We start from the raw sequence: 24,912 nt of genomic DNA, 5'->3' as shown, positions 1-24,912 counted from the left end.
CCCACATGACTGTCCCCAACCAGGCTTTTGCCTTAAGTTTTCTTTTTACACTAAACAAGTAAAAGCAACCTGAACAACATGGAAAGCAAATATCAAACTTATTTAACCAAGCATGCTGTATCCCCCAGGATTAATAAGTATCAGATGTGTTTTATACATCACTTGGAACACTGTTTATCTTTAAGCAAATCAAGATCTAGTACCTTGTTGGTCCTTAAGGTAAGATCTGAAGAAGTTGGTCCAGATATACTTGATTTATCAAAAATACACCACCATCTCCATTGGTATATCAATCATTGTGGAATGGCTCATGTAGTAGTAGAAGCCACCCTATGCTTAAGGGTGTAGTTTGCTTGTCATTAGGAGCCTGATTTTCAAACACCCTCTTAATTTTGCCAAAAGAAACCTATCTGAACCTTTCATGCTGCATCTCAACTGGGAAGTTTGGATTAAAAAAATAAAAATAAAAATAAAAAAAAATCAGAAAGCAATTTTATCATTGTGGTGTTTTCAAAAATTTACCTGAAATTCACTTGTGAAAAATTTTGTACCTTGAAAATGGCTTGGCCTAAAAAACCCTCACATTTATTTTGTTGTCCTTTCAGAAAAGTGCCTTTTACTACTGTTTTTTAATGAGGTAGTAGGTTATAGGAGAAATTACAATTTTCTACAACAAAAAAAACTTCTTGCATTCCCACACAGTAAGGTAGGGAGGGAAAAGCCTCATGAAGGCAGCCAATGGAATGCTGCAAGAGGGGCTGTGAAGGGCAGCAGAGAAAGTGCTTGCCCAGGCTACTCATGCCACAGGGTCAAAGCAAAGAAGAATTAGGCTATTAGTTGAAAAAGGCACTGGACTAAGTGGCATAGAGCTTTGCTAGATGCACTTGGGACAGAGAACTTGTAGTCAAAATGACTAGCAAGGCATGGAGGAGGTGCAGGGAATTGGAGGAGACATGGACAGGGCAGAGAAACTCAGAGATTGTAATCCACATTCACCATTAAAATTTTGACATTTTCTACCTTTAAAACTTCCTAGATATACAACTAAGTTCTTAATGTGTACAGCATGGATAAAATCCTCCATCACAGGCTGCCCTCATATCCCAAAAAAAACCTCTCCTTTTACCTCTAGACTTCCTACAGCCTGCAAGAGAAGACGTTCACTTTGATGGGCTACTAAATGTTTCAGAGCAGGGGCCTCCCTTAAATTTTGATTGGATTGATGTACACAGTGCTCATTTAAAAAAATCCAACACACATATCATTAGAGGATCTTGCGTCCAAGACTGTTCATTTTATAAAGTTACAAAATTATTCCAGAGGAGGAGAAAAATGTAACGGTGAGTACATATTAACATTTTGAAGTTATCTGCTATGCTAGCATATCTAAGGCTAGCACAAAATTACAATATACTTTGTGCTATTATGAAAGATCAATCCCATGAGAAGTTATCAATAAATCTCAGCTTCCAGAGAAGTGGGAAATTTGACACTATACATTTGATAATAATAAAGCAGTTATGGAAAGAAGCCAAGTTAGCTTATTTTTTTAAATGCAGAAAAAATACTTACCATGTGTATATGACCACAGATCATCAAACCCACATTTTTTGTGAAAGCATGGACAAGATGAACCAAAGCAGGACGTGAGTTTGGAGCACCTGTCATAACAAGGCATTGAGGCCTAGAGTTTTACATTTAAGAGAAGAAAAATTAGAATTCACTTATTTCCTTTGTATTGATAAAAACAACTTTTGTAATTTGCAACTGACTTGAGAATTGTGAAGATAAATATCTTCACAGATCTCAGGATTGCAAATGCCTATATTGGAGTGAGAAATGGGGGATATTAATTACATCATGGGAATTTATATTGCATCAACAACCTTTAAAAACCATCAATCCTTTTTCTCCGCCTGCTTATTTTATCAGAAACCAGTTAATGGCAATAGCTATCTAAATCCACTATTGGACTGATATTATCATCACTAAAGTCTGGTGAAAAAACTCTACCCTCCCAAAATATTATTCAAACTGTCTCAGATAGTCTGTGTTCTATGTCATGAACAGAGAACTGCAACAACAACAAAATACCTCCAACTATAAATCGAATTTTGACAGGCATTTAAATGACTTAACTCAGAAAAATCCAACACAAGGACAAATGCAAAGTACTCCACTTAGGAAGAAACAATCAGTTGACTGCCTAGGAAGGAGTACTGCAGAAAGGGTTCTGGGGATCATAGTGGATCACAAGTTAAATATGAGTCAATAGTGTAACACTGTAGGAACAAAAAAAAAAAACCCCAACGAAAAAAACTCCAACACTCCTGATAAAACATCCCAAAATGATGTTTGCAAGCAACACACGAGAAGTAATTCTTCCGTTCTACTCTGGGCTGATTAGGTCTCAACGAGAGTATTGTGTCCAGTTCTAGGTGCCACATTTCAGGGAAAGATGTGGACAAACTGGAGAAAGTCCAAAGAAGAGTGACAAAAATTATTCAAGGTCTAGAAAACAAGACCTATGGGGGAAGACTGAAAAAATTGTTTAGTCTGGAGAAGTGAAAACTGAGGTGATATAAACAGTTTTCAAGTACATAGAAGATTGTTACAAGGAGGAGGGAGGTAAACTGTTCTTTTTAACCTCTGATGATAGGACAAGAAGCAATGGTCTTGAATTGCAGCAAGGGTGGTTTAACTTGGACATCAGGAAAAACTTCCTAACTGTCAGGGTGGTTAAGCACATGAATAAATTGCCTAGGGAGGCTGTGGAATCTCCATCACTGGAGATTTTTAAGAGCAAGTTAGACAAACACCTGTCAGGGATGGTCTAGGTAAGGCAGAAGACTCAGCTAGATCATCTCGAGGTGCCTTGCAGTCCTGTGATTCTAGAAGTTTAACGGAATTTGGTATATAAGTACAGAAAAAAAATATTCTTCAAACTAATAAGGAAAAATCACTCCGTTTATGTGCGACTTTCATAATCTCTTTACGTAAACAGTCGAGATGTTTAATAAAAAAGTTAAAATAAAGAAGTTCAGACGTTAAGGCCAAACATTCTGTCAAGTTATCAAAGTGTCTGGCATGAGTGATATGACCTGGCCTGTACTAAATCTGCTGAATAAGGAAGAGTGGATTGTAACTGAACAACAAAAATGTGAATGCCTATCAGCACAGGGGTCATAAGATCACGGGTCAACATCTTTCATTTTCCTTTCTGTGGGGAAAAAAGGAGCACAGTATAAGAGTAAAGATGTTTATTTTCGCTAACTCCCATACACTGAAACCCTGATGTAAAGATTTAGCTAGCCCTCATTTTGATAGCTATATTTATATAATCACTACCTCTAGAAACCAGCAAGCTTCCCCAGTCAAAACAAGTGAGTAAGTCTCAGTCCTGCCAAGACAACACATTTCTGGTTTTTTTGTTTGTTTGTTTGTTTAAAAGAACCAACAAGAGTTGTCAGTACAAGTCATTTTAATACCAAGGAAAGTTAGTCTTATAACTGATGGTTCTAAAAACCAAAACATTCTTTACCAAAAAATAAGTAGCATTCAAAATAAGAAAAGTTCTTTCCCACCCTAGAAAACAAAATCATGAAATGTATTTCTAATCTAATCCTAAAGGACCGCTCATAAGTGGAAGTATGTTCACTCCTTACATTAACATAAGCAGGAAACCACTTTTGAAAATAAACATTTGATCTAGGCAGTTAAGTGATAACTAAATTGATGTATAAAGTCAAATTCCACTACCAAATTCATCCAGTTTACATATTGCTGACAGTTATAAACTAAGATAATTTTTTAAGTTAAGAAGCCTCTTACATCTTCAGCAGTAACAAGGACCATCAAAACTCAACTGCCAATTTTGTTGTTTATACACAATGCAGAATAGCACTCAGCGTATTTTTTAAGCTATATTAGCTCAACAGTGACGACAGAGTTTCAGTGAAGTAACCAGAAACTTAAAACACACAGGGAGAAGTGTGATTTTAATATTTTATAAAAACATGTTCATGAGACTAACAGGACTACCTATTAGTATGGTTACCTGACACTTCCCATTATAAAGACTTAATTTTTCAGTGGTTTATACCTTTGTAAAATTAATTGTCTGAGCTGAAATTTTCCATGTAAGGCTGATTTCTATTGCCATGACTAGGGAAACCTTCCATGTCAGACTGATTTGTTCTGAAAAAATTCAGCCACAGCAGTGGAGTCATTTCCAAGGAAAAAAAGTTAGCGAAATATATATTGTTTTGCCCATTTTAATCCATAATAGTTACTCCACTATGGAAATATACCGTACTAATTATTCCAGAGTAGTGTCAACATAAGGAACTATTCCAAAATAGCTATTTCAGAATAGCTTGTTCTATAATAATTATTCTGGTCAGTTTTCCCATTTAGATGAGTCCAAAAGTGTTTTCCTAATCTAACCACCCTGCAATCAGAGCATTTTCTTATGATATGCATCCTTCACATATGGGCAGATTTCCAAGGAATTAGCAAGAATTGTGCATCACATGGCTGCAAATCCTCCAAGATTGTGTTGCTGTTGCAGTTTCTGCCAAGAATGGACATGCTGCCAGAGGCAGGGGTAAAGGGAAACTAAAACACAGCCTTGTGATGGATGTTCCTGTCCCAATATCCAAGTATATGTGAGACTATCCATAGACTTAGAGATTTAAAGCCAGACAGTTTCATATAAAGAGAGTGGTGGATATTGGAAGTATCAAAAACCTGCTTTGCTGAGAGCACAGTTTAGTGAAAAAGAGATTTTTCTAACTCCTACACTAGGCCTCCAGCATGAGCATATCTGTTACCTGAAGTTTTTTACATGGTCTTCTACGCCTGCAAGACGAACAGTATTCTGCAATGCACTTAGGTAAGTCAAGGCTTGTGTAGAGGATCCCCAGTTCACATCTATGGAAAGATTTGTTTAAAAAAATTTAATATTATGCCACAAGTTATTTTGACTAATATAACCATTTTCGCAAACTAAAAATTCAGTGTCTAATTGTTTAGCTCCAACATCAATTGAAAATTAGGTAATATCCAATTAAAATCAGAGTACATTCCTACTGAAAGAAGGCTAAAGTAAACCCAATTTGTGTTTATATTAGGTGAAAAACCAGTTAAACTCTACTGTAAAGAGAATTTATAATTCTGTAATCAAATCAAGTTTTCTAGATAACTAGATGTTTCATAGTATACGGTCAAATTTAGAAGTTACTGAAGCTGATCTATTTCAAAGAATTCTACAGTGTTTGCCAAAAGCTATGAAATCTTTGTACAAATAGGTTTTGTAGCTATGCTACTCTACAGCAAAGGAAAATTTATCAAGGTAAGCATGAGTTTTAAAATCAACAGGCAAACTAAATCATGATGGAAAAAACTGGGCTAAGAAATGATCCTTTTAGACTATCACTATATAAGAGAAATTGAATGCCTACCATATAATGCATTTACTAAAATTAAATAGCTATAGGAGTCTGGTCTCCCATGTTCCCATTCAAGCAGTCCAATTTTTATAACTAAAATAATAATGAAGTAGATAAGACGGTTACTCACCTTTGTAACTGTTGTTCTTCGAGATGTGTTGCTCATATCCATTCCAGTTAGGTGTGTGCGCCGCGCGTGCACATTCGTCGGAAAACTTTTACCCTAGCAACTCAGTGGGCCGGCAGGTCGCCCCCTAGAGTGGCGCCTTCATGGTGCTCGATATATACCCCTGCCGGCCCACCTGCTCCTCAGTTCCTTCTTGCCGGCTACTCCGACAGTGGGGAAGGAGGGCGGGTGTGGAATGGATATGAGCAACACATCTCGAAGAACAACAGTTACAAAGGTGAGTAACCGTCTTTTCTTCTTCGAGTGATTGCTCATATCCATTCCAGTTAGGTGAATCCCAAGCCTTACGTAGGCGGTGGGGTCGGAGTGAAATGTGGCAGAATGAAAACTGCTGAGCCAGAGGCTACAGCATCTCTTGACTGTTGAACCAGGGCATACTGCGAAGCAAAGGTATGGACCAAGGACCAATGCAGCTGCGCGACAGATCTCGTGGGTAGGAACACGAGCCAGCAAGGCGGCAGATGAAGCCTGAGCCCTGGTAGAATGCACGGTGATGTGGCTTGGGGAAATATGAGCCAAATCATAACCAGTGCGGATGTACGCCATCACCCAAGATGAGATCCTCCGAGAGGAAAACAAGCAAGCCCTCCCTTTGGTCTGCTACCGTGACAGAGCTGGGGCACCTTACGAAATGGTTCTGTTAGCGCAATATAAATACGAGCACTCCACAGATGTCCAGGGAGTGCAATGGTTGCGCCCATTGCGTTGAGCTGTGGGTAACATGAAAGGCCGAAACCACCTTAGGGAGGAAAGCCGGGTGCGGTCATAACTGCACCTTGTCTTTGTGAAACCTAGTGTACGGCAGAACCACCGTAAGAGGTCTGAGCTCGGAGACGCGTCTGGCCGATGTAACAGCTACGAGGAAAGTTGTCGTCCAAGACAGGTATAGCAGAGGGCCGGTCGCGAATGGCTCGAATGGGGGAGACATAAGTCTAGTTAAAACTAGGTTGAGGTCCCAGGTTGGGGCTGGGCGGCGCACCCGAGGGTGCAAGCGCTCCAAGCCCTTGAGGGACCTCGAACCCATAGAGTGTGAGAACACAGAACGTCCACCTTAGCCTGGCTGGAAGGTAGAGATGGCTGCCGAGTGTACCCTCAGCGATGATACCGCCAGGTCCTGCCGCTGAAGGCCAGAGGCAGGCCAAATAGAGGGGATCGAGACCTCAGTAGGAGCAAGATCGAGCGTATTGCAGCTGTAGAAGAAACGCTTCCACTCGGCCTGGTACGTTGACCAGGTGGAAGGCTTCCTGTCACCCCGGCTCAGTTACGCAGCGGCCACACCGTGAGGCGAAGAGGCTGCAGGTCCGGGTGACGAAGCTGGTCGTTGCCCTGAGTGATGAGGTTTGGGTGGGTTGTCAGGGTAATTGGGTTGGTTATTGACAGGCCGAGCAACATGGTGTATCAGTGCTGCCTGGACCACTCTGGAATGATCATGATGATGCGCGCTCTGCCCCTGCGGAGTTTGAGCAGGACCTAATGAACCAGTGGGAACAGTGGGAAGGCATAAAGGAGTTGGCCTTTCCACGGCATCAGGAATGCATCCAAGACCGATCCTGAGGAGAGACCTTGGAAGGAGCAGAACATCTGGCATTTTCTGCTCTCGCGGTGAGCGAACAGGTCTATGCGAGGAAACATCTCCACTTCTGGAAAGCAGAACGCCTCACATGGGGCAGAGTGATCACTCGTAAGACAGGAAAGACCTGCTGAGTCAAAGCGCCAAGACGTTCCGAACGCCTGGGAGAAAGGACGTCACCAGCTCCATCGAGTGGGCCATGCAAAAGTCCCGGAAATGGATGGCCTCCTGACAAAAGGGGGGAGGACCATGTCCCTCCCTGGTTATTTATGAAGCACATAGCCGTTGTGTTGGCTGTAAACACCGAGATACCACGGCCTCGCAGCTGCCGCTGGAACCCCTGGCACGCCAGGTGGACTACTCTCATTTTTGGGGCATTGATGTGGAATGCTGGCTCCCGAGAAGACCAAAGGCCTTAAGCTCGGAGGTGACCATGAGCACTCGAGCAGAGAGATGACGCGTCCGTCGTCAGGGTCAGTGAGGGCTGGGGCGGATGGAACCGCATCCCTGCCCACACCAGGGAGGGAGTTAGCCACCACTCTAGGGAGCCTAAGGTGCTCGAGGGAACGGTGACTACCATGACCATTGGCTCCCTGTCCGGGTGGTACGCCGAGGTGAGCCGGACTTGGAGAGGACGGAGGCGGAGCTTGGCGTGTTTGGTTACAAACTTGCGGGCAGCCATTTACCCAGGAGACTGAGACAAGTACGAGCCGAGGTCGTTGGGAAAGCCTGCAGACCTCGGATGATTGTTGCCATCGCCTAAAACCGCAGTTGTGATAAGCAGGCTCCGGCTAGGTAGGAGACCAGGATAGCCCCTAGGAAGTCCAACCTCTGCGTGGGAACCAGAGTGGATTGCTCTATAGTAATCATCAGGCCTAGACCTGTGAATAAGACCGTGACGATGCCCACGTGCTGAGTGGTTTGTGTCTCGGAGTCTCCTCGGATAAGCGAATCGTCCAGATACGGAAAAACGCATATCCGACATCAGCGAAGGTAGGCAGCGACTATGGCCGTAAGCCAGAAGTACTGACGGTTGGCTAGAAAGCGGAGGTATCTCCTGTGCGGAGGGAAGATGGCGTTGCGAAAGTACGCGTCCTTCATATCGAGGGCGGCATAGTAGCCCCCAGGAGGCAAGGATGGAATAATGGTTGCCAGGGATACCATGCGGAACTTCAACCTTATCCTAAACTGGTTGAGTCCGTGCAGGACTAGGAAGGTCTGAGACCTCCGTTCGAGTGGAGGACTAGGGCATAACGGGAGTAAACCTCCTTGCCCCTTTCGTCAGTCGGCGTCTGCACCTCTTGTACGAGGAATTGCTCGTGAGAGGGGTCCCTGAAGGGGGACAGGGCTGGAACAAATTAGAGGTGGTACCTATGCTCCACCATGCGCAGGACCCAGCGATCTGAAATTAACTGGGGCCACGCCACGAGAAAGCGGGATTGGGATCCCGGCCTGTGACTGGTACACCGCCCTCAGGCGCACCTTGGAAGGTTCTTCTTTGGTCTGAGTGGTAATTGCGAGGGACCTTGACCTTGGCTCTTTAGGGGTCCTGACGTTCGTCTGCGACCACCTTGGCCTCGCCGTTTGCCAAAGTCCTGTCTCTGGCTAGGCACAGAGTATGGCGGCTGGGGACAGAAAGGCCTGCGTTTGGTCGCTGGCATATGCATGCTGAGAGAGCGCATTAGGACCCTACTGTCCATCAGGCTTCGCAGCCTGGGGCTGTCTTTGCCGCGAAGAGGCCTTTACCAACAAAGGGTAAATCCTGAATGGCATACTGCAGCTCCGGCCAGAGGTTTGAAACCTGAAGCCATGAGATGCACCTCATGGCGACACCAAAGGCCAGAGTCCTGGCTGCTGAGTCTGCTGCGTCCAACGAGGCCTGGAAGGAAGCTCTGGGTACCTTTTTCCCCCGTCCTCCAAGAGGGCAGTGAACTCTTGGCGGGAGTTTTGAGGGAGAAACTCCATAAACTAAACTACCTTCACCCAGGTGCTATAATTATAGAGCCAAGCAAGGCTTGTTGCTTTGCTACTCAGAGCTGCAGGGCCTCTGCAGAGTACACCTGGCGGCCCAGCAGGTTCATTCGCCAAGCCTCCTTCGGTTTCGGGGCTGGCGCCCGCTGGCCATGCCAATACCTCTCCTTAACAGACTGAAAGACAAGTGAGCAGAGAGGAGAGCGGACAGACAAGTAGTCGTACCCCTTAGAGGGCCCCATACCGGGTCCTCTACCTCTGGGACCTCCTCCACCTCAGGTTGACCTTGCCCAACTTGGCACCGGGGACCGGCACCGGGAGGCGTACCGGTACCTGGAACGAGATCCAGACCTGCAACCAGAACGGTGCCGGGAGGTTGACCGAGATCTCGAGGCTCGGGGAGAGGCTACAGGAGTCAAGGTACCTGTCGCGGTGCCGGGAGTCGGAACGGTGCCGATAGCGGGTCGGCGAATGGGATACCGACCGGTGCGGCAAGTGCGACCAGTACCGATGAGGAAAACGGCACCGGGACTGCAAGTGGTGTCGGGTGTGCCGACGGGACCTGGAGTGTCTGCGGGACCGTGATCATGAACGGTGCCGCTCTGCTGTGCTGACAGAGGACGGTCATATGAAAAGACTGTATTACTCGCACCGGCGGTGCCGGGGTCAGGCAGCATTGACTCTGTCATGGCAATGAGATCCCTCGCCGTTGGTAATGTCTCCGGCGTGGAGGGAACAGGAGGCTCAACCACAGTGCATACTGGGGAGCTGTCAGGCACCGGATTCGACGGCCCTCGTGGGACCGGGATCGACGGTACCGAGGTCGTCAGAGCTTCGGTAGGTGTTGGTGCTGGGCGATCCGACTTAGACGAGCTCTCTGGCTGCGGTGCAGTTGGCACGGAAGCAGCAGGAGCAATAAGCTCAACCACGGCGCGTGCCGGGGAGCTGTCAGGCACTGGATTCAATGGCCCTGGGGGACTGGAATCGACGGTGCCGATGTCATCGGTGCCTCTGCAGGTGTCGGTGCCGGGCGATCCGACTTAGACAAGCTCTCTGGCTGCGATGCAGGTGACACGGAAGCAGCAGGAGCAGGGGGCTCAACCACGGCGCGTGCCGGGGAGCCATCCGGCACCAGCAGGAATCATAGGCTTTTTCGACCTCGGAGGAAGGGAGCGGTGCCGAGTCGACTTCGGTGCCGGCGACGGCCGGTGCCGAAAGGCCTTGGCGGTACCGGCGGGGTCCGGTGCCGAGGAGGCGCTTCTGCCAGCCGCTTGATCATCACTCGGCGCCAAAGGTGGAGGGGTAAGTGAAAGTCCCGCTCCTTTTTGTTCTCGGCTTAAAAGCCTTGCAAATGGGGCACTTAGCTGTCAAGTGTGATTCCCTGAGGCACTTCAAACAGGAGTCGTGTGGCTCTTCGGCATCGGCTTCTGGCAGACCGAGCCCATTTTAAAACCCGGTGAGCCGTGCATGGGCTCCGGTGCCGGGTTCATGGAAGGGGCTACTTCCTGAACCCCGCTAACTATTACTAAACTAACTATGTTAGCAAAGAAAAAACGTATAACTATACAAATATATATAAAAAAGGATTATAACTGCATAACTATATACGAGAACTACGAGTAGCTAGGGAAGTGGAGGTCAGCTAAGCCGCGCTCCACTGTTCCAACGACCGACACGGGCGGTAAGAAGGAACTGAGGAGCGGGTGGGCCGGCAGGGGTATATATCGAGCACCATGACGGCGCCACTCTAGGGGGCGACCTGCCGGCCCACTGAGTTGCTAGGGTAAAAGTTTTCCGACGAATGTGCATGCGCGGCACACACACCTAACTGGAATGGATATGAGTAATCACTCGAAGAAGAATTTCAATTCTCACAAGCAAGTAAGGCCTACTACAGTTGGAGAATTTCAATTACAGGAAATTTTCTCAAGTTTATATTATAGGCAGGGCAAGTCATCCCATCTCTTAAGGTTGCCTGACACATGCGCCAACTTTCCCCAGTACCAGTGGGTGCTCACACGCCCCCCCCACTCCCTGCCCCGCCCCCCATTCCACCCCTTCTCCAAAGTCCTCGTCCCAGCTCTGCTCCCTCCCTACTCCTATTGGACCCCTTCCCCAAATCTCCACCAACTTTCCCCCATGGGTGCTCCAGCCTCCGAGCACCTATAGAGTCGGCACCTATATTGCCTGACACGCCTCATCATAAAGTAGTGTCCTACCAAATTCATGGCCGTGAAAAACACATCACGGACTGTGAAATCTGGTCTTTTATGTACTTTTACCATATTCTATACAGATTTCATTGGGGAGACCAGTGTTTCTCAAACTGGGGGTCCTGACTCAAAAAGGGCTCTTGGGGGAGGTCAGAAAGTTATTGTAGGGGGGACATAGTATTGACACCCTAACTTCTGTGCTGCCTCCCGAGTTGCGTGGCTGGAGAGTGGCAGCTGCTGACCAGGCACCCAGCTTTGAAGGCAGCGTCCTGCCAGCAGCAGCAGCAGCTCAGAAGCATGGGTGGCAATGCTATACCATGCCACCCTTACTTCTGTGTTGCTGCTGACAGCGGCTCTACCTTCAGAGCTGGGCTACTAGCCAGCAGCCTGCCCAACTCGGAAGGCAAGTTTGCTACCAGCAGCAGCGCAGAAGTAAGGGTGACAATACCGCAACCCCCCTACAATAACCTTGCAACCTCCCCACATCCCCTTTTTGGGTCAGGACTCCTACAGTTACAACTCCCTGAAATTTCAGGTTTAAATATCTGAAATCATGAAATCTATGATTTTTAATATCTTATGACTGTGAAATTGACCAAATGGACCGTTAGGGCCCTAATTATAAGATCCTCTTTTCAGTTGCTTATAAAATTTTGCCAAAAACTTTAACCATTTAGGCTGAAATTTTACATGCCAGAAGTATGTCTCAGGCCAATTTTTTGGGGAAATTATAGTCAAAATAGTTTAGCTTCAAAATGAGACTATGGAAAAATAGGTTTTCCACATGTTAAAAAATTCTGCCTATCTTTTCTATGAAAATCTCTAGTGCCCAGATGCTTTGGAGCAGTGGCATGGAATTTGGCAGGAAGTGGCTTTTTTTTTTTTTTTTTTTTTTGTCAGGAATGTGTTTTTGCTGTCCTCACGAAAATCTGCCCAAATTTGACCAAGTCATAAGCCTTTGGGGAAAAAATTAGTTTGTACATGCTCAGTAGAGACTTTTTAGATTTTAGCAGCTAAAATCTTGAAAATCACATTCTCACTGAGGATGCTCAAGCCTCTAAGTTAGTGTCTGAAGCACTCTGATACTCTAGTGATGAGCACAACAGTAAAGCCCATAAAGAAATAAATAATTCTGTTTCCAGAAAGGGTTTGATGAGCGTGTACTTCACCTTGCATGCTGGTCTATTTCACATTTAGCAATAGGGCAATATATTATTTTTCTTCAGATGACAGTCAGTGCAGATCAGCAGCTAACTTTAAGCCAAGTTCCTGGCTTGTAGCTAAAACCGTCTTCTGACCAAAAAAGCCAAATCAACAAAACTTTTAAAAAGTGATGCAAGTTTTCTTAGTAGACTTTCACAACCCTTTCCAGGTCTCACAAATAACAGGACATAAACACAATAGCACAACTGTATCAGGTGCAGATGCTTTTACTGCTTAGATTTTCAACGTAAAAGACAATACTTTACACTTTTTGGTATTACCATTCACAATTTCTATTTCCTCTATGTGATCCCTTTAATAGGTAACGCGATAGCTCAGTCTGAAGCTTGGTTCTGCCGAATTAAAGCAAATGCTTTTTACTTATGTGTTAATAGTTTAGATCAATATGCTAACTGGAAGATTTTTCTTTTAAGCTTTCATTAAATTCTTTGTACTTTCTGTATCTTATTCTGAGCTCTTCATTTTACATAGCTCAACACTTCCAATACACTTTTGATTTTCGAAGTAAGACAAAATTATTTCTCATACTTGTGCCCATACTTAGCTTTCATAAAGGCTGTTTTGAATGGGGAAACTCAACTTTTATTATTTAAGAACTTCACTTACCTTCAAGCCCAATACTTCATGACTTCTTCCTTATTTCTAATTTTAACAAAACCCTTTAGCCCAGCTCTGTTTCATCTCATTCTTGTTGCAAAAACAGCTTCAACCCTACTATTCTTAAAATGTTTTTGATATCTTACTGTGATGTGTCTTGTCATTCATAGCAGTAGGTATGGTTTACCAAGACATCATCCCTAATTCTTACTATTCCAGGTTGGAACAACAGTAGAGGATACTCTCTCAAAAAGGCACATTATGTTTCTATTACCTCTCTGCAGAAACAAGCCTACATGATCCCTTGGGCCAAATACTGCTTATAACTAAGGCTTTGTGTCTGTCACGGAGGTCACAGATTCTGTAACTTTTCATGACTTCTGCAGCAGCCAGTTCTGGCTCAGGGGCTTCCCAGGCCCCAAGTGTGGGGGAGGATGTGTGTGGAAGGAGGCTTAGAGTTGTGGTGCAGGGCTCCCACCAGCATGTCCCTATATCTTGTAGCTGGAGGGGCCGGAGGGCTCCGCACACTGCCTAGACACACAGGTGCCACCCCTAAAGCTCCCATTGGCTGTTGTTCCCGGCCAATGGGAGCTGCAGAGTCAGCGCTTGTGGTGGGAGCAGTGTGCAAAGAGAGCAGTTACCCTGTGAGCCCCACCCTGCCCCCACCCCGAGCCAGCAGGGGTCTTGGCCCATCCCCACAGAGTACTCCTGGCCTCCCGGCCCAAGTTTTATTTAGGGGTATGTAGTAAAGGTCACGCCAGTCCATGACTTTTACTAAATATACCCATGGCTAAAATGTACCTTACTCATAACTCCTCCCAAATGCACCTGCAATGCACACACTACTATCTCTCAAATTGCTCTTTAACAGATCGAGTACATTACCTTTTGAATGTATATAGTTAATGTATGTGAGATGCTTTTCTTGTATTTTGAATATAGTTTTCTGTAACTAGCCATGCAAATAAAACTGTAAATTTAAAATACAAACACACAACATTTAACAAAATTAAGTAATCAGAGTTTCTCAAATTTGCCCAGTTTTTTTTTTACATTCAAAACACATACCTACCTGGTTTCTTGTAAGTGACATAAATATAGAGTCCAAGGACTATGACATATGTTAGCAATGCTGCCCACCAGTTAATGACGAACATCACTATACAGCAGAGAATCGCTCCAATAAGAGAAACCCACATATTGTAGTACTTAAAAGCAGGACGCCAACCTAATCAAAGCACAAATAGGAAAAGTTAAAGAATTTGAGAGAGAGAGAGAGAGAATATATTAAAAATTCTGGCACATATTTTTCCTTAGAGCTCATCCAACAACTTCTTGCAATATTTCAAAGAAAACTGCATCTATGTTATTAAGGACAGGAGCAGAAATGTTTATTGGCAAGAAGTATAGGTGACTTTTTATAAAGTGGAGTTTGACATTATTTCTGTGCTAGATATTCCCAGCAGCCTGGTGAGTGGGAGTATTTGGCATAGAGGTCCATACATTACTCAGATTTGATTTTTGTTTTGCAGTATACCTTTAGAAGATGGTCCAGCATGAATCACAATGCAAATGACTGCATGCTATGTTAGTGGGTGCTATTCTTTTAGTTCAGCATTATCACTCCAGTTAAGCTAACTATTTTTAATGTTTTTGTGTATTTGGATAAGAGCAACTCCTGAGCATTCAAAGAAAAAGGACAAATATCAGATGTTGAGTATAGCTGGAGACATTCAGGAAGAAAGTGTAACTGTTAAAGAGAAAAACTGAGGTTGCCAGAGTTTGACACCATGAGTTGCTGAAGGGCTGTTCGGAAAGAGGTATAAGGATCATCTATTCTGATAAAGACAGCGATGACTAATGGAGTGTATTTAGGCTTGAAGCATTAGGTTTTTAAATCAGTAAATATCTATATCACTGTACATACACAAACCGACTAAAATATTTCCACTGATAATCAAAATGTACAGATTAAAAAAACACTGCTTGAGAATTTAGAGTTTGATTTAAGGCTATTCATGTCTTGTGTATTTCGACATGTTGACGACCATTTGTGTTTTAACGGTTACAAAGCTTTACCTTTTTTAATCTGTGTCTACTGTCGCTAATTGACAGTCTGACCCTACCCCCAGGTTCCTGCAACTGAAAATCTGAACTGATAAAATTGAAAAATGCTTAAAACTCACGATTTTGCACAATTAAAAATTAAACATGAAAAAGTTGCTTAAAAATAAACACTGATGTTATCCATATGAATTATGAAAACAAAACTCAAATTCTGCCAAGAATATTAGTCTTTTAATATGGCTAAGCTGAAAATACTGCATCATAATTTGTGATCTACACATATTCTTCCAGAAGTGAATATACCCATACAGCTTGACATACAGAAAATTCAAAATATGCCTGCTTATTTACATATACAATTGAGCAGGCTCAATTGTAAATAGAAATAGGATTTACATATCTATGTGGGCTTTCAACATACTAGTTTTATTGCTTGCGTGTATAAGCAATAGAATAAAACAAACATGCGCACAAGGTTGAGTAAACACAAATCGAAGGCAACTTAATGCACCTTTATAAGTTTGGCCCCAGACAAAGTGAAGATGACTTTTTTAAAAAAGGGCTCCACCTAAACTCAGTAGGCTAAAAATTGAAATAGAAATAATTCCTGTTTATGTTGAATGCAATTCTTTTATAGGCATAACAATACTTTTGTTACAGATAAAATAAAAAAAACTGAAGCATAACAACTTTGCTGCCCCATTTCTTGCGATTAGGGTCATCAACTTTTACGCAGTGGGGCAAAGGAAACAAATAAGAACACCATAAGGAATTCTTTGCCTGAGGGGCAAGTAGTAGTCTCTACAAACAGCTCCCCTTTTCATCAGGATTGCTGAAGTAAAAACTGAACAATAAAACTCCCTTCCCACCAGTGTCGCCACACAATCCCAGTGACATCCAGTGTCGATGGGAGGGAAATAAAAAGGACAGCGAGTCCTGGTCCAATGTTCTGTTAGGAGAAAGTATCACTCCCTCCTAGGAGCACCTTTCTCTCTTTAGTTTTAGTTTTCTTATGGCTTCTTTTAGTTTTCTTATGGCTTCCTTGTTCATGACGCATGGCTCTTGGCTCCATTCATATTATATATCTCCCTCTCCCTCTCCCTCTCCCCTCCGACCCCATAACAACCAAGTGTGACCCTCAAGGCAGTTCCCTTAGAGACTGAGTCTCAGTCTCTTTACCCAGTGAAGTTTTACTCCTTTGTAGTTCAGGCTAGGATGAGGCACACACATCTCATTAGCTGGGGACTCTCAGAGGTCAATGAGAGATGATGGGTATTCAGAACGTTAGAAAATTCAAGCCAGTTATTCAAGTGCCTAAACATGAAAACAGGCCATGTCTATACACAGAGTTTAATTTGCATTGTGTTTTTGTGCACCAACTGGTGTGTTTTACATAGTATGCACTGACTGCATATACAGAGTTGTCAATTGTTTTGATTCAGTATGTATCAGTGTCTAGTGGCTGGGACTTTGTGCAATGACAGCAACAACAGTACTGCTGGAATGCTGAGGTATACAACGCCAGGAGTAAATGGACAAGTCTTGGCCTTGTGCCAGTATTTGAACAGGAAGGTGACATCTGTTCTACATGAGCAATAGAGAACACACAGACAGATGGTCAGTCCTGGCATCATGCAAAGCAGCATGGGATACTAGTGGGTAGTCTGCCAAGCTAATGAGAATGAGCGATGTGTGCATGTGAACATTAGTCCACACTAACTCAATATGCAGTGAATTTAACACACTTTCAAAGTGGTTATAGAATAAATATTAAGTGGCCAATTAGTATGCCGTAAACCTTTGCATCATGTGGACATAGATCATTCGAGTGTGTACTCACTAATGTTAGTGTGGACTAAATCCTCCACATAAACAAGCCCTTATGCTCCTAACTTAAAGCACCCATTTTTTGAAAATTCTGGCCTTAGTGCTTAAATACCGTTGAGCTTCCAAAACAAATTGAGAAACAAAAATCAAAGCTCTAGTCACATTTTAAATACTGCACCCACACACGTGGTTTAGAATTAGTTGTTGGAAGGCATATTAGGAGGAAGAGAGTCTTACTCAGGTTCCCAAGTTATGACAGCTACAATCACAAGCCTCCCATAGTTACCAAAGAGGCTGCTTTAGTGTCAGCCTTCGGTAGGGGTTTGATTCGGCTAGTCTAGTAATTTTTCTAAGATTATTTTAATATTTTTAATTAGTAAATTAATAACTTTATGCAGAAATATTGTTTCTAGAGTAGTTTTAAAATGTGTTAAACTCCCAAATATGAAATTCCTACCTGGAGATTTTGCAAGTGAGGCATGGAATACAGAGAAATTAATTAAGGCATATGAAGCCAAGAAGAAGTTGGAGATTATTGGAGCAATGACATTCAATTCAGCTGTAAAAACACAAAGAAAAACAAATAGTTATTAAGCTTGTTGTCAAACTGCTTTAAAAATCCAAGGGCCAAAAGTTTGCTACAAGGGCCTCCTTCTCTCTAGTGGAAACAGTAAATTTGTAACACATTTTATTTTATCAGATCTATATAATGGTCTAATACCATAAACTCCTCTAAACAATTTCCCTGCAATCATTTCAGCTACTATGGGAAAAAAAACACATTAAACTAAAATCTGCTTCAGAAACAGCCTATTCTGCCACCAAAATCCCATCACCCTTATGTCTCCAGCCAAATTCACTCTAAGATATTTTTTAAAGAGATTTGTGGAAAATCTGTTCTCAGGTCAAGAGTCCAAATATTAATATGGTCAATTATATCTTGATAAAGTCTAGTCTATCTTAAATCAGCAATCTTTACTTTTCTCCTCCTCCAAAAACACTCAAAAAAAAAAAAAAGAGTGCCTTCCCACTCAAATAAATATGTTTAGTCTCCGTTTTATTTTCTTACAGAATCATAATAAACGTTGAATTTAAATGTTTCAAAGCTTTCAATGTGGAGTTACAATTCTTTGTGATCAATTAATGTGCAGCAGATATTTGTTCAAAATATTCCCTATTCAACTTGCAGGCACTCAAGGAATACCGAAGTTGTTTGGTATGATATGTTTGCTATCTGACTACACTGTTTGCTAAATCAGATTATTTACATTTTTTTCCAGAATTACACAATTAGCCCATGAATATTACGTTTTCATTAGTCTGCAATAGTGTTGGAATGTGAGAGGGAGACATTGCGGTTTAATAGAGATTTGTGGCAAATGGAGAAGCATATTCACCTGACTCCCACCTTAACAGAAGGCTGAAGCAAGGCTATTACTGTTATTGCTGATGTGACCCTTTGAAGGTGCGTGAGCACGTGCGTGGGTGGGGGGGCGGGGTGACGGGGGAGAGAGGTATCCTTCCTTCTGCAGCAGTTGAGGCTGTCCCAAGAGTAAAGAAGGTCTTGGCAGATTCACATAGAGGTTTGGAATTTGAGATGCAGCATCTAGGCTCTCTGCAACTAGTCTCAATGCAACTGCAGACAGATAGAGAGGGGTGCAGCCTCTGCCCTCCTCTGCAGAGAGAAGAAAAAACTTATTTTCCCCTTCTTTCCTTCCTAAAAGGATTAGGAGGTGGGAAAGCGTAGGGCTCTCTTTTTCATCTGGATAGATAGCAGTAGTAGTAGCCTTCACTAGTCATTTCCCATCACCACAAAGGACTGAAATCAAAGATACAGCAGTTCAAGAACATGACACTTTAATCCACTAGGACCCTCTTCATTCTAATGAAACCTCCAGACCACATGTGGCAGCAGTGATAACTTGGTCTTTCCTTCCTCCAACAGCCTTCAAAAATGCAGAATAAGCAAGATGGGGGAAGAGATAAGAGTAACAGCAACAATTTTTAACATAAGCAGTCCTGGGAAGGGGCTAGAGGATGATGTGAAGATCTTTTATCTGCCTGCAAGGAACGTATTATTACCTGGGCTGGCCCTCACCTCTGGCAGCACGAGAATCTTGCACTTCAGTGGTTCAGTGGATAGCAAAACTTTAAAGTCCTCTATTTGTGCAAGCTTGCCACTCTTGGAAGCATAGATTAGTGATGTTTTATTGTCTAGTATGTATGTATGTATTAAAAAAATCTGTAAATAAATATAAAAGGCTTTCACATCATACAACAGCTCTCTATAGTAGGCTAATGGATAAGAAGATAATACAGATAGAGTTGGGAAAGGATTAAAAAAATCTGATTAGCTAAAGTCTGTGCATATTAACTATTGCCTTCTCCCATTAATTCAGATTGAGGCCTTGTCTACTACCAGGGTAAGTTGACCTAAGTTACGCTACTCCAGCTACATGAATAATGTACCTGGAATCAATGTAGCTTAGACCGACTTACCGTGGTGTCTTCACTGCGTCAACTGGAGATGCTCTCCCATAGACTTCCCTTACTCTTCTTGGGGAGCTGGAGTACAGGAGTCGACCGGAGAGCACTATACTGTCGATTTAGTGGAAGACCCACTAAATCACCACCAGTAGCATCGATCTCCCTGGTAGTGAAGACAAGCCCTGAGATGAATCTGAAGTAACTTCTGAATATGTGGGAGAACAATCCTCAAACCCCCATTACTTGAACATGTTTCCAAACACAAGCCAACACCTAAAATTTTTAAAATAATCGATCCCCAAAACTCCATGGACCCTGTCATCCAAACAAGACAGTACAGCATTTTATAGCACAAAAAGAATACATTTAAATTGGAGTAAAAATTTTGAATTAACTAACCAATTAGTATGAATCCAAGAGCAATCAAGAAAGTTAGAATATATCCTCGTAATGGTTCATTGTTCTTCCCATAGCCTTTAGCAAACATTAGAAGACCTGGATAGATATTGTCCTTGCATAAAGCCTAAGAAAGAAAATACACAAGTTAGTAAGGTTTAATTAATTAAGATAAATTTTGCATGAGATACACACTAATGCATTCAATGAGGGCTAGTGTTGTCTAGTTAGAGCACGGGATTGAGAGTCAGGGCATGCTGACTATTTCTTACTCTGCCTTTGCATTACTGTGTGATCTTAGAGCAAGTGACACCTTCCCATTCTTGAGTTTTCACCTCTACCAATACGAGGATAATACTTTCTCTTCTTTGTAAACCACTGACATTTTTCATGTGACAGTAGTAAAAAAAGTCACAAAATTAATCAATCACTTTCTTTAATATTGAACCAGGATTTTCATCAAGATATGGAAAATATTCTCAAAGCGACTCTCTCTGCTTTACTCTAGAGCTTGTGTGTCAAATCTTTCTTATCCCCCTTCGCTATCTAACTTCCTGCTGCAGGGTTGTTGGGTGTGGGGTTGGTGTTTTTTGTTTGTTTTTGTTTTTAAGTGTATGGTATCCTCTCATGATCCTCAAACATGAAGCATTCCCACAGTAACTAAACTGCAGTTATTACCCACCCACCCACCCCCCAGGTGGGGGCATTATCTTTAACTCTGAAAAAACAGAGCCCTTTATTACTTACCTCAACTCCACAAGTGAGGGGAAAAAACATGTAACAAAACAGGACCTTTCAGCTACAGCAACTAGCTAAGTGTGAAGTCATTTATAAAGAATATATGATAGCAAGACTATGAAATGGGTATAAAAAGATCCTTGGGAAATAAGTTTTACAAACTCTACAATTTTACTCAGTCATTGTTAGAATATCTTTAAGCATTCTGAATTGCAACTAACTGCAGTGAATTAGCTCCAAAAAGGAATCACCAGTAGATACGGAGGATATCCAACTACTACTACCAAATACAAGAGAAGTGCATTGAACAGAATATGCACCTGTATGCTGTCTTCATAGATCTGACAAAGGCATCAACAGGGAAGCCCTTTGGACTATTCTAACACGACGTGGTGGCCCAAGAAAATTTCTCAACTATACGCCTTTTTCATGACAGCATGACAGGCGAAGTATTGTCTGATGGAGCCACATCAGCCCCCTTCAACATCACCAATAGCATGAAACAAGGATGTGTTTTCTCTCCTGTCTTATTTAACTTGTTCTTTGCATGCATCCTTAACCGTGCAATGAAAGATCTGGATCGAGGTATACATCTGAAATATTGGCACGATGGTTCACTTTTTGACCTCCGTTACCTGAATGCAAAGACTAAGACAGTGCAGAAACTCCTTCTTGAGGCACTCTTTGCCAACGACTGTGCCCTCAAGGCTCACACTGAAAATGATCTTCAGCACATTGTTAACAAATTTGCCGAGGCCTCGCAACTTTTCGGACTAACTATCAGCCTCAGAAAGAGAGAAGTTTTCCATCAACCTGCACCTGGATCAAATGCCTCCATCCCGAGTATCTCCATTGATGGTACTCAGCTTAAAGTAGTAGAGAACTTTAAACACCTGGGTAGTGTAATATCCAGTGATGGATCACTGGATAATGAGATCAAAGCACGAACATCCAAAGCAAGCCAGGCACTTGGCTATCTGCGTGTCAAAGTTTTAAACCACCACAACATCCAGATGTCAACAAAACTGCTTGTGTACAGAGCTGTTCTTTCATCTCTTTTGAATGGGTGCGAAACATGGACACTATATAGGCATCACATCAAGCAGCTCGAAGCATTCCACATGCGCTGCCTCCGCAACATCATGAAGATCTGCTGGCAAGACAAAGTGCCCAATCTTGAGGTCCTCGAGAGAGCCCAGATGACAAGCACCGAAATGATGATCATGAAGTCACAGCTACGTTGGACCAGTCATGTCAGTCGCATGGATGCCAACAGAATCCCCCGCCAGCTTCTGTATGGCGAGCTCTCCCAGGGCATCCGGCATATAGGTCGTCCACGGAAACGTTACAAGGACACCATCAAAGCCAATCTGCTGTACAGCAGTATCAAACATAGGGACCTTGAGGACGCCGCCAGCGACAGAACACAGTGGCGTGCAACAGTCAGAAATACCTGCATCGCCTTTCAGGAAGGCCGCTGCCGGCGTCTACAAGAGGCACGCGAACGACGTCACAGAGCACCAGCAGCGCACAACCCACTGACTGCGAACTTCCCATGCATCATCTGCAGCCAAATGTGCACCTCTAGAATTGGCTTGTATAGTCAGAGGGCACACCATGAGACCAACAATAGATGATCTGCACAGATTTGTCATCATCGGATCAATGGACTACCAAGAACATTAAAAATTAATTTAGTGCTCACTAAAAGGAGTCAAACTATCAGCTTCTCTAGCCACAGAAAAAGGTACTGCAAAGAGTGGAGTAAACCACATCATATTGCCAAGCAACATTCCCTTAGTTCTGACCTAGAGGAACCACCTCAACAAGTGACAATCTCTTAACCAATTCAATCCATGGCCTCAATGCAAGGACAGCCAAAATTATCACCACCTAAAGCAGTAAACTGAATATTTAAACAGTGCAGAGTTTTGTAAGTATGTCATCACTTACTGCATAGTAAACAACTCTGGGCTTAAGTCTTGGCAGATAAAAGCTTTCCAATTTATCTTTAAATCTAAAACTTTAAGGGCCCTATACTCAGATGGAAGAGGCTGCTGATCATATGCAGCAGCAGCACAACTTTGCATACACAGTCTCATTGTGGAAATATTTTCTTCTTCTTTAAATTCCAGATCAAACACATTAATCTTTGGTTGCTTCCCAACAGTTTACCTTGCTCTTCAACCACAGGACTTCTTAAGCAGACCTCGAATATACCACTAAGCTGTGGCAAGCAGGATTCTTTCCCAAACAAGTACCAACAGCTTCTGCAGAATTTAAACCTTCATTTTTTATTTTTTAGCTCATCTGGTTGCTAAGAAGATTTCAGTTCACATTTGAAGGCTCTGTGTAGTGCTTTCTTCCAGAGAGTCTGTGCAGACAGGTCCACTGCCTCTGCTGCTGCTCATAAAAGATGGTTACTTACCTTTGTAGCTGTTGTTCTTCGAGATGCGTTGCTCATATCCATTCCAGTTAGGTGTGTGCGCACCGCGTGCACGTTCGTTGGAAGACTTTTTTACCCTAGCAACACTTGGCGGGTCGGCTGGGCGCCCCCTGGAGTGGCGCCACTATGGCACTGTATATATATCCCAGCCGAACCGGCCACCCTTCAGTTCCTTCTTGGAACTACTCCGACAGTGGGGAAGGAGGGTGGGTTTGGAATGAATATGAGCAACACATCTCGAAGAACAACAGTCACAAGGTGAGTAACCGTCTTTTTTTCTTCGAGTGATTGCTCATATGCATTCCAGTTAGGTGATTCCCAAGCCTTACCTAGGCGCAGGGGTCAGAGTGAGATGTGGCAGCGTGCAGAACTGCTGAGCCAAAGGCTGCATCATCTCTAGACTGTTGGACCAGAGCACAGTGCGAAGCAAAGGTGTGGACTGATGACCAGGTCGCTGTGCGACATATCTCCTGGATAGGCACGTGGGCCAGGAAGGCAGCTGACGAAGCCTGAGCTCTGGTAGAATGCGCCGTGAGATGGCCCGAGGGGACATGAGCCAGGTCATACCATGTGCGTATGCACGCCGTTACCCAGGAGGAGATCCTCTGGGAGGAGATGGGTAGACCTTTCATCCATTCAGCGACTGCCACGAACAGCTGGGGGGATTTCCGGAAGGGCTTTGTCCGCTCGATATAAAAAGTGAGCGCCCTCCAGACATCTAAGGAGTGTAACTGTTGCTCCCATCGAGAAGAGTGGGGCTTCGGAAAGAAGACCGGGAGGAAGATGTCCTGGTTGATATGGAAAGCTGACACTACCTTAGGGAGGAACGCCGGATGAGGTCACAACTGTACCTTGTCCTTGTGGAAGACAGTATACGGTGGGTCCATCGTAAGCGCCCGGAGTTCGGATACCCTTCTGGCCAATGTAATGGCCACCAGGAAGACTGTCTTCCACGGCAGGTGTAGGAGCAAGCAAGTCGCCAATGGCTCAAAGGGCGGATGCATAAGTCTGCTTAGGACTAAGTTGAGGTCCCAGGTGGGGGCAGGGCGGCGTACTGGGGGGTAGAGGCACTCCAGGCCCTTAAGAAATCTAAAAACTAAGGGGTGGGAAAACACGGAGTGGCCACTTTCTCCGGGATGGAATGTAGAGATAGACGCCAAGTGCACCCTCAGAGAAGATATCACCAGGCCCTGTTCCTTAAGAGATCAGAGGTAGTCTAAAACAGCGGGGATCGAGACCTCAGAGGGACCAACATTCTGCGTTGCACACCAGCAGGAGAAACGTTTCCACTTGGCCAGGTACGTAGATTGAGTGGAAGGCTTTCTGCTGCTTAGGGGAACATGCTGTACCGGAGTGGAACAGCGTAACTCCAATCTGTTTAGCCATGCAGGAGCCATGCCGTGAGGTGAAGGGCCTGCAGGTCTGGGTGGCGAAGACTGCCGTGGTCCTGCGTTATGAGGTATGGAAGGAGAGGTAGGGTAAATGGGCTGTCCAGGGACAGGTTGAGCAGTGTGGTGTACCAGTGTTGTCTGGGCCACGCTGGCGCGATCAGGATCAGATGCGCCCTGTCCCTGCGGAGTTTTATTAGAACCTTGTGAACCAGAGGGAACGGTGGAAAGGCGTAGAGCAGATGGTGCTCCCATGGCAGGAGGAATGCGTCCGTGATCGATCCTGGCGAAAGACCCTGGAAGGAGCAGAATGCTTGGCATTTCCTGTTCGTGCGAGAGGCGAACAGGTCT

General features: G+C 43.9%; 1 protein-coding gene across 2 annotated transcripts in view; it reads right to left on the bottom strand.

Moving 5' to 3' along the window:
* Positions 1 to 24,912, bottom strand: part of SLC12A2 (solute carrier family 12 member 2) — a 121,931-nt gene that overhangs the window by 24,370 nt on the left and 72,649 nt on the right. For both annotated transcript variants that reach the window (XM_050945618.1, XM_050945617.1), the window contains exons 12-16: positions 19,993 to 20,116; positions 17,564 to 17,665; positions 14,285 to 14,440; positions 4,833 to 4,932; positions 1,573 to 1,684 (exon numbers count right to left, since the gene is read on the bottom strand). In XM_050945618.1, coding sequence (XP_050801575.1) covers positions 1,573 to 1,684; positions 4,833 to 4,932; positions 14,285 to 14,440; positions 17,564 to 17,665; positions 19,993 to 20,116 — 594 coding nt within the window. The remainder of the gene's footprint in view (positions 1 to 1,572; positions 1,685 to 4,832; positions 4,933 to 14,284; positions 14,441 to 17,563; positions 17,666 to 19,992; positions 20,117 to 24,912) is intronic.

Source organism: Gopherus flavomarginatus, chromosome 3, assembly GCF_025201925.1.
Source record: "Gopherus flavomarginatus isolate rGopFla2 chromosome 3, rGopFla2.mat.asm, whole genome shotgun sequence".
In the NCBI taxonomy this organism is placed as follows: domain Eukaryota; kingdom Metazoa; phylum Chordata; order Testudines; family Testudinidae; genus Gopherus; species Gopherus flavomarginatus.
Note: the sequence above shows the minus strand (reverse complement) of the source record. Positions and strands in the feature narration are given on the sequence as shown.